Raw genomic sequence first — 15519 nt, 5'->3', positions numbered from 1 at the left:
AATAAATTGTTTTTAAAGTAAATAAATAGCATACCTAAGGAGCCTATGTTGATGGAAAAAAGCTGAAGAGAAAATAGTGAGAGAAACTTTTAATACTGAATGAATGTTAATAAAGTTATTATACCATCTTCTATTCTTAACAGAGGAAATAGGCTTAAGTATATTGTATCATCTACTCTACAAAGAAATATTATTTGCAACATTTTTCATCACTCCTATTGGTCATAGCGTTATGTTATATTATAGCCTCAATTCGAAGCATTTAAGCACAGTTTAACCAAATAAGCAATATCTTCTGATTTATAATACTTATTAGAACAGATTTACAAAATTAATTGTGATATATTTTTTCTTAGATGAGATACATCTACTATTAGGTACTATCTATGAACCTCCAAAGCTAATAAATAAAAGGTTTAAGAATAACTTAAAACAATAGAATACGAATAAAAATGTCACATAACCATAAACACTTTATTTCCATTGTTATAAAATTATTACAAAAATACATAACACATTTATATACTATACAATAAATCACAGATATTCATATATAATATGTACTATAAAATTTAATACTGATATTAATAATGCTAAATTTGTACTTTCACATATCATATTATTTATACGTATTAATAATATAAAATATAATAAATATAGTATTTATAAGAAAAATAAAAAGTAGCAAAATGTGAAAATAATATCCCAACGTGATATACTACTTAAATTACTTAAAATGCTATTTAATAATTAAATGCAATTAATAAACATATAATAAAATAATATACTTATATATTGCTGGCAAATATACAAATAATAAACGTTACATAAACATACATTTAAATATATACCTACATAAAAATATACTTTACACAAAATTACATAGATAATAATGCAATACATACAAAAATTTATCTAGGTACACTGGAATACAAAAGTATAAAACGAGTTAAATAATTAATTAACGTAATAAATTATTAAAATAATTTAACAATGACACACAATATAAATGCACACATCCATAACCATTTCAAAACAATAATTTATGATATTCATACACACACATACATACTTATAACTAAACATGGATACAAAACATTTTCATTGCAAGATCAAAATTATAATCGCATGCCCCCAATTCATGATTAGCGTCTAGCCTTTAAGTTTCTGCCGTACCCTGAATGGCCGTAACCTCCTACATCTTCATGCGCAGTTGAATGGGAATGAGAATGGCTGTAAACAGGTTTAGAAACGATTTCATACGTCGTGGATTTACCGCCTGAGGAGAGAGATTTCAGGCCAATGACAGCGGAGAGAAGGAGAGACATTAGAGCGGTCATCAGCGCTTTGCCCGCTAAAAGCGCGAGCGCTCCTAAGCCTAGTGACATCATTGTACCTGTAAAAAAGTAAAAAAAAAAAAAACATTTTTAAGACTATTGCGATAATAATATTGCGGCGGTTATTATACTATTGCTTACCAGAGCTATATTAATTGTACATTTTTAAACGGTTAACCTTTCCTTTTCACTCAGAAAATAAGTTAGATACATTAATGATTCCACAATAGGTTCATAGGATAAAAGAAGATAAAAGCTCATTCTAACCCCACTATGTCAAATTATTTTAGTGTAAATAGGCGTAGAGCATTCTTTCGTTGTTCTTAGTGCGTTCGAAAATATTCTATGCAATGTTCTAATACTGAACAATACTGAATACGAGTTTACGTTTATACTAAAAGATCATGAAAGCTCTTGCTCTAGCTCTAGCTCGATGTTCGTTTGGTCTCAATGCACCGTAATGTACACGGTTCGATAGGCTTTTTATTTTTATTCTTTATTCGTTACAGTCGCTTGATGGTGATATGTAATGATGATTCGAAAGTGCTTCTAAAAGAAGTCTAAATGAATAAATAAATGTTTGAGTTTATCCCATCCCATAGGTAGTGCGATTTCAGATGCATTGCTGCAAATCGTTGGCTACAATAAAACAAATATCACTAAAAACCATTTAAATGTATTCTAATAAATTCAAACTTATCCTAATCTTTATAATAAAAATGAATCGCCAAATGTTGCTAAGCGCAAAACTTGCGAACGGCTGAATCGATTTCATTAATTATTTTTTTATAATATTCCTTGAAGTACGAGGATGGTACTTATGGAGAGAAAACGTAAACATGTTAGCCACGGGCGATGCTGGGGCGGAAAGCTAGTTATACAATAAATAATCATGATAGTTTGCGAAGTTAAGGGTGCTTTTCCACTAATAATATGTACGAGGATATGTAGCGAGGAATGTGTTTGTAAATAACCAATATCGAGTATCGACGCAACGCAACTTCAAACGCTAAACGCTTCAAACTTCAAACTAAATGAAAAAGCATCATAAAGGACAGAAAATGGTTATTCTTTCATGAAAAAAGCTGTCTAATTTGTATGAAATTTCGAATACAAATAACATTTTAGATAATATTCGTAGTCTATTAATTAGACTAGATTAATAGACTACGAATTAATACTAAAATTAGGACTAAAATTAATTAAATAATTGAGAAAATAGTCGAATTAACAGTTTAAACTAATTCTACATATTAAGTGAAGCCGCGGATTTCATTTAGTATTTTTTTTTTAATTGACATTGACAATGGAAAAGTATTATTACAGATGTGGTATGATTGTAAGAAATTATACGAACGACACTTGCCACTATTATTTTCATGCTCTGCTTCATAATGATTTATGATTGCTTCAAACGTCACTTTTATAGTCCTATTGAAATCATTCTACCAATTTAAATGGAAAAAAACTTTATAGCTAACTAGCTTTCCACCCGCGGCTTCACCCGCGCAGTCAAAGAAAAACCCGGATAGTTCCCGTTCCCGTGGGATTTCCGGGATATAACCTATCCTATGTCCCGGAGTAAAAAGTAGCCTATGTCCTTTCTCGGGTATCAAAATATCTCTATACCAAATTTCTTGCAAATTGGTTCAGTAGTTATGGTGTGATTGAGTAATAGACAGACAAGTTACTTTCGCATTTATAATATTAGTATGGAATGCGAGAGAATATTATACATTGTATATAATATGGTTTGTTTGAATAATTGGTTATTAAAGAGAAAAAGTTATGTTTATGGGTAGAGTAGCATGGATCATAGAGCTTGCGTGTATAGATCACTATTTTATTACACTAATTATAAAATAAGACTGGCGATTTAATCCACAGATTGAGAGTTTTGCATCTCCTTTACATTAATCCTTATCCCGAAATAAAAAGAAGTTCCAATGTAAGCATATATTTAGTCTTTTTCAGAAAATTTTAAGCTTGATCTTTTTGAAATATTTTTATGTAGCTAATTATGATGTGTAAAATATGAGTTTCAGAATTGATAACATCGTTTCTCTTGTCTAATTTTAATGATAAATACGAGATTTTACTACTGTTCCGACTGGGAATATTAAGTTTTTGCGATAATTGAAGTTCTAAAGTAAAGGTGAAATGTATGCAATTACATATTATTATATTAATATCGCATCCTACTTTTTCACTTACACGTTAATAAAATAGAAATAATTTAAACTTATTTCATCAGATTTGGATAATGTTTGGTTACGTGTGTGGCATGAAAAAAAAAGTTTTCAAAAAATAAGACATCGCATATTTTGGTAAAAAAAATTTTCAAATCATATTATTGCCTTTTTCTAGTTAGTCGTCAGTATGAAGAGTTCAACTGTCACTGAAAAAAATCTTGCAAAGAAAAGTAAACTTATAAATGCGATAGATAGAATAGCTCCAAAGGAAGAAATACAATACAATAATATAACGATGAATTCATTTTCTCAGAAGATGAATCAAATTCTTGCTTTTTACGATATCTGCTCGCCAAAGGTAAAGCTTTTTCGTTTAGATTTGGTTCAAATCTCTGCATAACTTTATATATTATTCGCTTTTCAATATATCTAAAAAATTAAGAGATCTGACAATACTACCATTAAATTATATCGTAGTATTTTTGACGTCCCTCTTTATTCAGACTCTATTCAGAAGACAAGCCGCAATAGATCTTGTATCTCTTGATTAAAAGTACGTCTAATATGCTTATATTTTATACTACCTGATAATATTATGGAAGTTTAGAAGGAACACACATCGGAACTTTACATTTTTATATATTATATTTTGATGCAATAAAGCTTTCAAACATTAAATAAACGATTATCTTACCTTTCATCATAAGCCCGGCGGCTAACAATCCACCCATACCGCCTTTCTTGCCACCGCCCAGGCCACCTCCTTTTCCTCTTCCTTCACTAATCAAAGCCCTCGCATCTTCAGTAGCACCATCATCTAACAGCCTAAGTTTCACTGAATGCGAATCCAAGTAAGATCCCAATCTATAGAGCAGATATTTATCCAATCTCTCGTCTGGTTTTGAAGGCAGCGCTCTTGCCAATTCCGCGGCAAATTCATCAGCTTTACTCCCATTCTCCTTATCTTCCTTCACCACACTTACACCAGGCAACAACTGGAGCTCCTCCTTTGAATTAAGTTTCTCCAATAGCGATATAGCTTCTATTTTCAAACACGTAGGGCTGAAAATCCCGCCACTACAATCCTTCCCCATCGCCCGTGCTGCCGATTCTACGTCCACTGGCGTCTCAGGATTCGGCATAGCACATGCCACAGACAAAAAAATCATAGATAAATAATACATTTTAAAACGTCTGTATCGAATGAATGCGGTTACACTTTGATAAACGAATGAATGCGACACTCTGCTTTTATATCGCACATAGTATTATTAGTACGGAGTAAACCCCAAGTCCATTATATTTTCATAGAAGGCTGATTGCAAAAAGTTGAAAATGTGGTAAGCAAATGTGGTCCTAATTATGTGTGGTTTAGAGCTTGTTTTAGAGTTTGTTTGAAAAAGGTCTTAGTTGATTATCTGAAGCAGTCACCGTAGTGGAGGAAATTGATAGTAGTTCGTTACTTTTAGAACTTTACATTTTTGTATTGGTACAGTATTGATTTATTTTACGAAAAACATCAAACATCAAACATCTAAGATCGATCTATTACATGAATTAAAGTTAAATTACTCAGATGTTTGATGCAGTAATTATTATTTTTTTAATCAAACTGCACATACCTAACATGGATTTCTTAATTGTAACGCCTAATTTCCAATCTTAGTTCCAAGTAGGCACTGATCGTCAGTGTGAGATATTCATTCGTATTGAAAACTGTTGAACGTTGATATCAGATAATTGTTTGATCACTTATAAGCCTTTTGTTATACGATACTAGATATTACTGAACTTATACGGCTAGACCGTTTGACCCAAATCAAGAAAAAAATTCTTCTCATACAAAATGCGATAAGTATAGATAACTAATCAGAATATATTACACGGGATTAAAATTGTTAGCAAGTTGTATTTTGGCATTAAATGAATAGAAAAAGTTCGATTATAATGTTGGATTCAAACCCGTGTCCTTTACTTTACCTGTCGTAGCAATGGCTCATCTATCGACCTCCCATCTCAACTATAGTTTTCTTTATAATGTCTAAAAGATAATCCAGTATTATAAGTCTATAATAGTCATTTGAAAGTCTAGTAAGCTAAGAAATTTCACATAAATGTAAAAATGATCATAATCTGCAGATTGATGACCAGGTGAGCGTGCAAAGAAAATTTATTTTTCTCAATGAACGCATTATACTACTATATTTATAACTAGATTTCCGCCCGCGGCTTCGCCCGCGTTTGCAAAGGAAAACCCGCATAGTTCCCGTTCCCGTGGGATTTCCGGGATAAAAACTATCCTATGTGTTAATCCAAGTTACCCTCTATATGTGTGCTAAATTTCATTGTAATCGGTTCAGTAGTTTTTACGTGAAAGAGTAACAAACATCCGTACATCCATACAAACTTTCGCATTTATAATATTAGTAGGATATTTATAATTGTAAATGTATTACAGACCTTAAAATCTGAAAATAAAAACAATGAGTAGGTAAACTTTGTAATTTTCTTAAATCTATTTTCGTTAAATTGATTGTGGCTGACAAAAACACCTAGAATAAGCTACAGATTTAGTTTATTAAATATAATACAGCCGTAGCAGTTAGAGTATAATATTAATATATTCTATGGCCTTAGCGAACATAGCGAAGCATAGGCTACTTTTTGACGAGTACGAATTGTGTAACAACTGTCATGTGATAACATGTTATGTATCTTTAACTATTTAACCTCTTATTAATTAAACTATGTAACTAGAGGATATTTGTTGATATGATTTTCGTGAAGTACTTTTAATTCAGTAACTTATAAAGATTTTTTAAAGAAGCGCACGTTTGTCCATTTTATTTAATGAAAAGGATAGAACCGTAAGACATAGGATTTGAAAAAAAAATTATAGTTTAGTTAATTTCTGTCATGTCACACGATATGGCAAAATTAGGCCAACATGGCACATCTAATTTTCGTTTTTGCTACATTTCACGATCGAACGATCAGTTTTCACCTAAAAGGCAAATACCACACAATTTCCATACAGTACCGTGAATTTAATTCGTTCCACCAAACACAATTACTGAAGACAAAATTATTGTCGTGCTGATTCGGGGCCAGAAAGCGAAGAAGCATGCGGTTAATGACAGCTTTCCATTATGTACCTAGCAATTATATTGCATTTCCCGGAGATCAGATAGACAGACAGATACATCAATACTTGATAATAATTATAAGGCAAAATAAACTCACCGTGGTTAGGTTACCTCTGACTTCAAATCGATAAGTCGTGGGTTCGAGCGTGCAGGAAATAAATTGATTTTTCAATTCATCTGCGCATGTTGAGAACATCACCACTCTTCGAAACGGTGAAGGAAAACATCGTGAGGAAACCGACATGTCGAAGTATCAAATCGAGGACATGTGATATCTGCCAAAACTTGGCCAGCGTGGTGGATTATGACCTGTGCCTTTATAGGAGGCCCGTGTCCCAGCAGTGGGAACATTATGGACTGATGATGATGATGATGATGAGAAAAATGAACCACCTTTATATAGCGTGAAAATCACATGGAAAAGTGCGTGAACGAAGTTGTAGGAAGTACGATTTTTAATTGTATTTTTATACCCGTGAACATGTTACATATTCGTAGTAAATTGAAACGGTGATTTAAATCATGAATGATAGCGTGTTTGGTGAATGTTTTGGTGTGTTGTTATTTGATTCCAAAAAGAACAAGAACGCAAAGATAATTTATTTCTATAAATCAATAGTACCTACTGAAAACAAACAAAGGAAGACACAAAGTCTTTTTAATGTACATTGCATTAATTTTGAATGATGGCTGGTAATAAATAAATTTTCTTATAATATCATATTACGAAATCTTTTGCTGTGACTGATTATAAACGCTTAACCACATGGCTTTCGTTACAATTATGTCTGTGGTTTACTTTTCCATGATTCCTTTTTTTACCGGCCACTAACTTTTTTCTCGTAGAGCCCTATTGTTCGATCTCAGCAAAGCTTTCCTATAAAAAAGTATTTACAACCTTTACAACAATAACTTCAAATAAAATGTTACGGTCTGTATAATAAAGGTTATCTCGAAAGACTTGATCAATTAAACGGAAAAAAAAATATATATATATATAATTGATAGAAATTTTCATACACTTTTCTGAAGTTAGCTCTTGATGAGGTAGAAATTGATTTCATATTATAGCATTACGTATGTAACGTAATGGTCTATAACATGCAAAAGTCATTGAAGAGTCATTGGCAGGCTGCAAATGTACTCATAGATAGCGAAAGCATTTGTATAGCTAGCTTCTGCACGTGACTTCGTCCGCGTTATAGGAAATTCCCATGGGAAAAGGATGTTTCTGTGTTGTAAAAAGTAGCTTATATCTCTCTAGACTGCTAAATATTATGTCCAGTCAAAAAAAAAATATCTTGAATCGTCCCGTTGCTGTGAAAGAAAAAAGCGATCTGTTCGATGTAGGTACACATTATAATAAAATTGTTACGAGCCGGTATCTGTGTTATAGATATTGAATAAATAGCGCTATGATATTAAATACAGAAGGTAAAGCAATGTTTTCTGTTTTATTTTTTTGCTTTTCTCTCTATGTTTTTACGCTTATTGCGCAAAATTTAATTGGATGCAGTTTTCACCGATACATTATGAATAAATACAAAACCTTACTAGAATGTCGCAGAAATAAAGTTATATAAGTATAAGTTAAGTAATAAGTTTTAAAGTCATGAAAAGCTGAACTAATTTTTCTATCACCGTCGACTGCTGTCATGCATTGAGTTTGAACCGTGACGACCCTTCTAAAAGATCTTTCTTCGGTATTATGTTCTCTTACAGTATATTAGTTTAGTATTATAAAATCTATAATAAGTGAAATAGTCTTAAAATATAATATCAGTCATGTCGAGCCGATTGGTAAGAGTTAAAAAAGTTTTCTATTCGTACATATACAGGGTGTCCCACTATCGGTATACAAAGCGCGAAGGGACTTGTAGTTTTGCATAATATACTGATCACGTAAAAAATACTTAATCAACAAAATTACGTCAAAAAATTTTTGCTAAATTTTTCCTTAAAATCCATTTTCCTTCTCTAGCTTCGCGCAGCTAGCTTAAACCGCTTCGCTAATGTGAGCAAAATTTATATAGGAGCATAGTAGAGATTCAAAATAGCTCTTCAATTCAGTTACATTATTCCATAACTTTTTTTACAATTCTACCTCATTCAGTAAAAACCCTCTCTTGTCTAGAACTACGAACATAAATATTTTAAAAAGTTTGTAATTTAAATACTGAATTTGATAAATAAATTGATTTGACGAATTAGATGAGGAAATTTAAAAACGAATAAAACAGTTTTTCCCATAAACATGACTTAATTAAATTGAGTACTGAAAATATGGATCGCTTTGAGTCGCTGACCAATAATTATGTATGTCAGTGTTCAAAAAGTAACAATGAGCAAATGTCGCCCCATAAGCTTGACTGCACAGACATACATAGTGAAAAACCTGTGACAACAATTTCAACTAGTAAAACTAAACACCTTTCCGAGCAGGAAATTATTGTGTTGTCAGATAATATTGGTCAGGGTTTTGGTGCTATGCTCAACAATTTAGGGCTTAAAGTCACTAATATTTGCACTCCTAACAGTTCATTTAATTATATAATCAAATCACTTGACCATTTCAGCTTTAATAAGAATAATATTGTAATTATACTTTATGGAGATAGTTTAAATGTAAAAAATAAGGATATTGATGTAGGATTTCAAAAAATGTTGGAAATTAGTAGTAAGACTAAATGTAAATTTATGTTGTGTACATTGCCATACCTACCTGGTTTGACACAAGAACAAAATAGATTAATTCATAATATGAATTTAAAATTGTATAATGTAACAAATCATCATTGTGATGCATTTATTTACTTTGACATTAATTTGTGTATTAAATCTTTTACTCTGACAAGGAATACAGTGTATCTGCCATCTAGATATAAGCGAGAACTTGCTATGTTAATAGCATATAATATTAACCAGTCTGGTACATGTTCGGTATCAGACCCTGGATCTACTATAATTTTATGTAGTAGTAATTATATACACCAACCTAGTGTTGACAGAAAATCTAGCCCTAAGCTAGATTTAAACTAGTATATAAGACAACAGCTAAGCAGACTTTTTCTATTGTACATCAAAACATTCAAGGCTTGGCTAGCAAATTATTAGAAATAGAATTGTTTTTAAATCATAATAGTATTAAGGTTTTTTGTGTAACAGAACATTGGCTTAAACAATGTCAGTTGTTAATAAATATTGATAATTATAAATTAAAAAGTATATACTTCAGGACATATGCTATTCATGGAGGTTCTCTTATTTTTGTACATAATAGTGTAAAATGCAAAGAACGAACTGACATTGTTAGTCTTTCTATAGAACGGACCATTGAACTGTCCTGTGTTGAACTGGAGCGTTACATTATTGTTTGCGTTTATAGACCCCCTTCCAGTGACTTTAATATGTTTGAGACAGTCATGGAAGAAATATTAAAGCGTTTAAGTAGGAGTAAAAAAAAAGTTATAGTATGTGGTGATTTTAATATTGATGTACTTTTACAAACACAAACGGCAACACGAATTGTTAATTTGTTTCAGTCATTTAACCTGTATAAACTTTTTAATGAACCCACACGAATTACACCTACTTCTGCAACCTGTATTGATAATATATACTGCGACTGCATCTGTTTAGAGAAAAATATTCTCAATACACTCACTTCGGATCACTGTGGCCAGAAAGTAGTTTTTGAATGGGATTGCTTACCTGAATTTAAAAGAACTAATGTTAGGCCTATAACTAAAAAAGGCATTAATAAATTTAGAGATAATATTAATAAAAACCTGCCCGTACTGAATGATCAATCCTGTCATAATAATCCTTGTGAAATGTTTAAAAATCTTTTTAATTTAGTTCATAGTGAATTTGAAAAAATATTTAAAGTTAAATCTTTAAATATTACCAAGGATTTACCATTTAGTAAATGGGCGACACCTAGCATACATAGGTGTAGGATTGTTCTTTATGAGTTATATGGTATGAAGCAATATAATAAAGATCCATCTTTTCTTAGTTATGTTAGAAATTACTCAAAAACTTTTAAAATTGTTTGTTTTACTGCGAAGCGTTTGTATATCAGGGATAAAATACGCGACTCGGATAATAAAGTTAAAACAGTTTGGTCTATTATTAATGGTGAAATGGGTAAAAGCAAATCAAGTAATACCATAAAACTTGTAAATAATGGCATGGTTATTGACAAAAATGCTGATGTTGCGCTTGCTTTTGAAGATTTCTTTAGTAGTGTCCCTGCTAGCATTACTAATAATTTAAATTCGTCTTCAATACTTGCAGAGACCTTTTTGAGGGACCATGTTGCGGGGTGCAGTACATTATTTGAATTGCGTCACGTAACTGCTAATGATATTGTTACAGCATTTAAGACACTTAATTTAAAAAATACTTGTGATCTTTGGGGAATGTCCGTAAATTTAGTTAATAATATAATAGAAAATATTGCAAACAATTTAGCTTTCATATTTAATAGGTGTTGTGACTATGGTACATTTCCTAATTTACTAAAGCTTAGTAAAGTTATACCTCTATTTAAAAAAGGTGATCAAGAAGACTGTAACAACTATAGACCTATCTCGATTTTACCAACATTAAGTAAAGTTTTCGAAAAGTTAATATTAAACCAATTGACTAGTCACTTTGCTTCTAATAATTTGCTGCACACCAAACAGTTTGGTTTCACAAAGGGGCGCTCAACCACAGATGCTGGAGTTGCACTACTAACACATATATATAAGGCATGGGAAAACTCAAAAAATGCTTTGGGGATATTTTGTGACCTCTCCAAGGCATTTGACTGCGTTGAACATTGTACTTTATTGCGCAAACTTAATCACTATGGGATTAAAGGACAAGCTCAGAACCTCATAGCCTCATACCTTCATGATAGGATACAAACTGTAGTTGTTAATGGAGAACGTTCTAGCGGTGCGTCAATTAACATTGGTGTTCCACAAGGATCTATTTTAGGACCCTTCTTGTTCTTGGTATATATCAATGATCTACCTTATTATTTACAGGATAGGTGTGAAATAGTTCTGTTTGCAGATGATACCTCATTAATATTCAATGTGGATAGGCATGACCCAAATGTTGACGAAGTGAACAGTACTCTTTTACACATATCCGACTGGTTTACTGCTAATAATTTATTATTAAATGCCAAAAAAACAACTTGTGTTGAATTTTTACTACCTAACGTTAAAAAGTTGAGCAGAAATATTACCTTGAACGGGGAGGTATTACACCCTACAGAATCGACTGTATTTCTTGGGTTAACATTGGACGAGAAACTACAGTGGGGAGCCCATGTCAACACCGCTGCAGGTAAGCTCAGTTCAGCAGCATATGCAGTCCGAAAGGTAAGGCATCTCACCGATGAAGATACAGCTAGATTGGTATATTTCAGCTACTTTCATAGTATTATGTCCTATGGAATTCTACTATGGGGCAGGGCAGCAGATATAGAAACTATATTTATCTTACAGAAAAGAGCCATTCGCTCTATATATAATTTACGTGCTCGGGACTCACTAAGAGATCTCTTTAAGAATACTGGTATACTTACTCTACCATCACAGTATATATTTAATAATATTTTGCATGTACACAAAAACGCCGACTTACACACAAGAGTAGGAGATAGACACTGTTATGGCACAAGGAACAGAAATAGAATTGAAATGCCATTTTTCCGATTAGCTAAAGTTAAAAATTCATTTATGGGTCAAGGTATACGCTTTTACAATAGAATTCCTCATAATATTAGAGAGTTTAGTAGTTCTAAATTTAAAACTTATATAAAAAATGTACTAGTTCAGAGAGCGTACTACAGTATTCAGGAATATATGGACGATAAAAACCCATGGAGGGTTGTCGCGTAAAAACCACAGGACAGTAATTCTTTGTATATTATGATATATTATGTATTTAGATATAATTTACATATTATGTAATATCGACATGATTTTAAAAGAGCAACTATGGAGTTTCTTGCCGATTCTTCTCCATAGATCACTGCTTTCCGAATCGGTGGTAAATGTTAAAATAATTATGTAATGACGATTCGAAAGTGCTACTAAATAGTAGTCTAATTGAATAAATGAATGTTTGAGTTTGAGTTTGAGTTTAAAACTCGGGTAATGCACCACTTTCCTTCTCGTTTCATCACAAATAAAATAAATTGGCTGCGAAGTATCACGAAGTATCATAACACAACTGTTTATAATAATGACAAATAAAACAAAACGGTTAATGTCAAATTAACAGAACACCGTCCGATACAACTTCATTTTCTTACTTTCATTTAAAAAAAGAACAAAAAAAGCGCGCTCTATCGTTTATTATTGTATCTTTCACTTTTTACATCTCTCTCCGTTGTTATTTTGTAATGTTTAGTACTATTCGTCGGTAGATGGCGTTGAAACAAATATTGTGTTAGTACGGGGAAAATATCAAAAGATGTCGCTAGTGGTAGCCTTAATAAAAAGAAAAAAAAACCCTCTACATCCATACTTAATATTATAAATGCAAAAGTAACTCTGTCTGTCTGTCTGTTACTCAATCACGCCTAAACTACTGAACTAATTTGCATGAAATTTGGTATGGAGATATTTTGATACCCGAATATATTATTTCGCCCCACGGGCGAAGCCGGGGCGGACCTCTAGTTTATAATAATTATGCAGACTACCTTGTACTATTTGTTTTTAAACTTTTCATTATATTCTTAAATTATTTTGGTCTAAATGTTAATTTTACTGCATTTACTATCCTATTTGATTAGTAGAAAATAAGTAGTTTTATTGAAGTTACATTATTATGAGAGAAACGGAGCCCATGGATAAAAAATTCGTTATTCATACTGTCATAAATTAATGTTATTATTATACAATAATGAAATCCTTGACTTTATTACACTGTTTCTTGAAGCTTGTAAAAGTTGCAATTATTTTTTTCTGTCGAACTGGAAAGACTCGAGTCTTATATAAAATAGTTAATGAAATAATTAAAAAAATAATAGATCAAAAAAATGGATTTTCATTCAGTAGAGTGCAATCAACGAAAAATAATGAATTTTTTACGCCCTAAACACATGTTCTATTCTTTAAATGGGATAAATAAATGTATATTATTTCATTTCACATTGAATTTAAAGCTGAACGTTAAATAAAGTGTAAGTATAGGTACTTTGATGAATTAATTCTCAATGAATTTAAACATATTTTAATATATTAGTGTTGTATTTTAAATGTTACATTATGTGAACTATAAATAGTTACATAAAATAATGTAATACCCATTTTTTTCGTTCAGATATAGGTACTAATATTAGTACAGGTATACAACTGTTACATTATCTAGAATATTTCAGCAGTGAACTCATAAATATTATTCAACAGAACACAATACAAATTCGATACCCAAACAGAGGTAGGTAACAAAAACGAAAAAACTTACAAAACGTTACGTAACCAAGGAATTTCGTTACACATTCAAATCTCGACCTTGTCCATTGTGTTTAGGGTACATTTTGTGTGTTTGTAGAAAGTGGCACGGGCAGGTACATGAAAAATGAAAGTTGTGAAAGTAGTCGCTCGCCCGTGAACGCAGTTGGTAATACGTAGAGAGTATTACGTGGTTTCTCTCTAAATATTTTGTGAAGCTCACCTGCTGTTGACTGACTGGTTAATTTCTTAAGTCGACTTTTGCTACTAGAATATAGTGAATATCTACGGTATTATTGTATGTAACAAGATTTATAGCAACGAAAAAGTATTCTAAAATACATTAAAAGTTTAACTATTTATTTATTTATTTAACACTTTATTGTGCAAGATACAAAGTATAATATATAATATAATAAAAAGGTTACAATAATACATTAAATAACAGCAAAAAGGGCGTTCTTGTCACTATGCATTGATCTCTGCCAACTATGTTATAGATAGGAATAATTTTAAAATAATCAATGAACACGGTATACATAAAATCATGACGTATTTCCACATAACAATTACTTACTTACATAAATTAGACTTTTACTTAAAACAATAAACTGAAATTAAACTCGTAAACATAAGTAATGATTTCATACTAGTAGAAAGAGAATTTCAGTTAATCAGTAAGTGGAAAGTCTTTTAATTATCTGGTAAATTTCATATGTATATTCATAATTCCTGTAGTATATTTTATTTGAAATGTTACAAACTAAATTCTATAAGTAATATTATAACACTTTTATTTGTAATCGATAATCAGATATCTATGAATATTTTGTATTGTTTCCATATTATGTAGAACTTTTCAAACTAATTGTTATAAAGTCTTTTAAGTATACAATATGACTATAATACCTCAATTTTACTTGTAAAATATACCATTTGACTGTTATTCAATAATTTTCCATTACCATTTAATTTCTTACAAATACTCTCTACACTAGGGCTTTATTGAATTAAAGACATGAATAGATGATTCATATAAGTACTTATTTGTTTTATTTAAATAACTCTAATCGAAATATCACACAAAAAAAAGTCTCATCACTAGATAATTTTCACATGTTTCTTAGTAATTACTGCAGACAAGATATTATTGATTACTCTACCTATAGGTATTTTCTCCGTTTTAATAGTTTTTAGTAGTTATAATTACAGATTATAGACGACACATCTATCTCATAGAAAATCAATCAGAAAAACGGACAGCGATCTTTCTTTGCATCCGTCTTTTGGGAGAACTCCAGACTACGCCTTATAAACAACACAATAGCAATAAACAGTTTTGTTCCCATTGCATACTATATATTCTTTATTAAAATTC

The 15519-nt window shown here is 31.2% G+C and overlaps 1 protein-coding gene across 1 annotated transcript; it reads right to left on the bottom strand.

Moving 5' to 3' along the window:
• Nucleotides 1-1145: 1145 nt before the first annotated feature.
• LOC123702648 lies at nt 1146-4623 on the bottom strand. The gene is made up of 2 exons (XM_045650410.1): nt 4224-4623; nt 1146-1396 (listed from the first exon to the last, which is right to left on the bottom strand). The coding sequence occupies exons 1-2, from the start codon at nt 4621-4623 to the stop codon at nt 1146-1148; spliced, it is 651 nt and encodes a 216-aa protein (XP_045506366.1).
• Nucleotides 4624-15519: the final 10896 nt, after the last annotated feature.

The sequence above is a fragment of the Colias croceus genome, chromosome 24, assembly GCF_905220415.1.
Source record: "Colias croceus chromosome 24, ilColCroc2.1".
Taxonomy (NCBI): Eukaryota; Metazoa; Arthropoda; class Insecta; order Lepidoptera; family Pieridae; genus Colias; species Colias croceus.
This window is presented reverse-complemented; position numbering and strand designations above follow the sequence as displayed.

What these genes read in the sequence shown, in the direction of transcription:
- LOC123702648 (XM_045650410.1), bottom strand. Translation starts at nt 4,623, where the DNA reads ATGGGGAAGGATTGTAGTGGCGGGATTTTCAGCCCTACGTGTTTGAAA. An exon ending in CGCCGGGCTTATGATGAAAG is followed by an intron (nt 1,397 to 4,223) that starts GTAAGATAATCG and finishes ACTTTTTTACAG; the next exon opens with GTACAATGATGTCACTAGGC.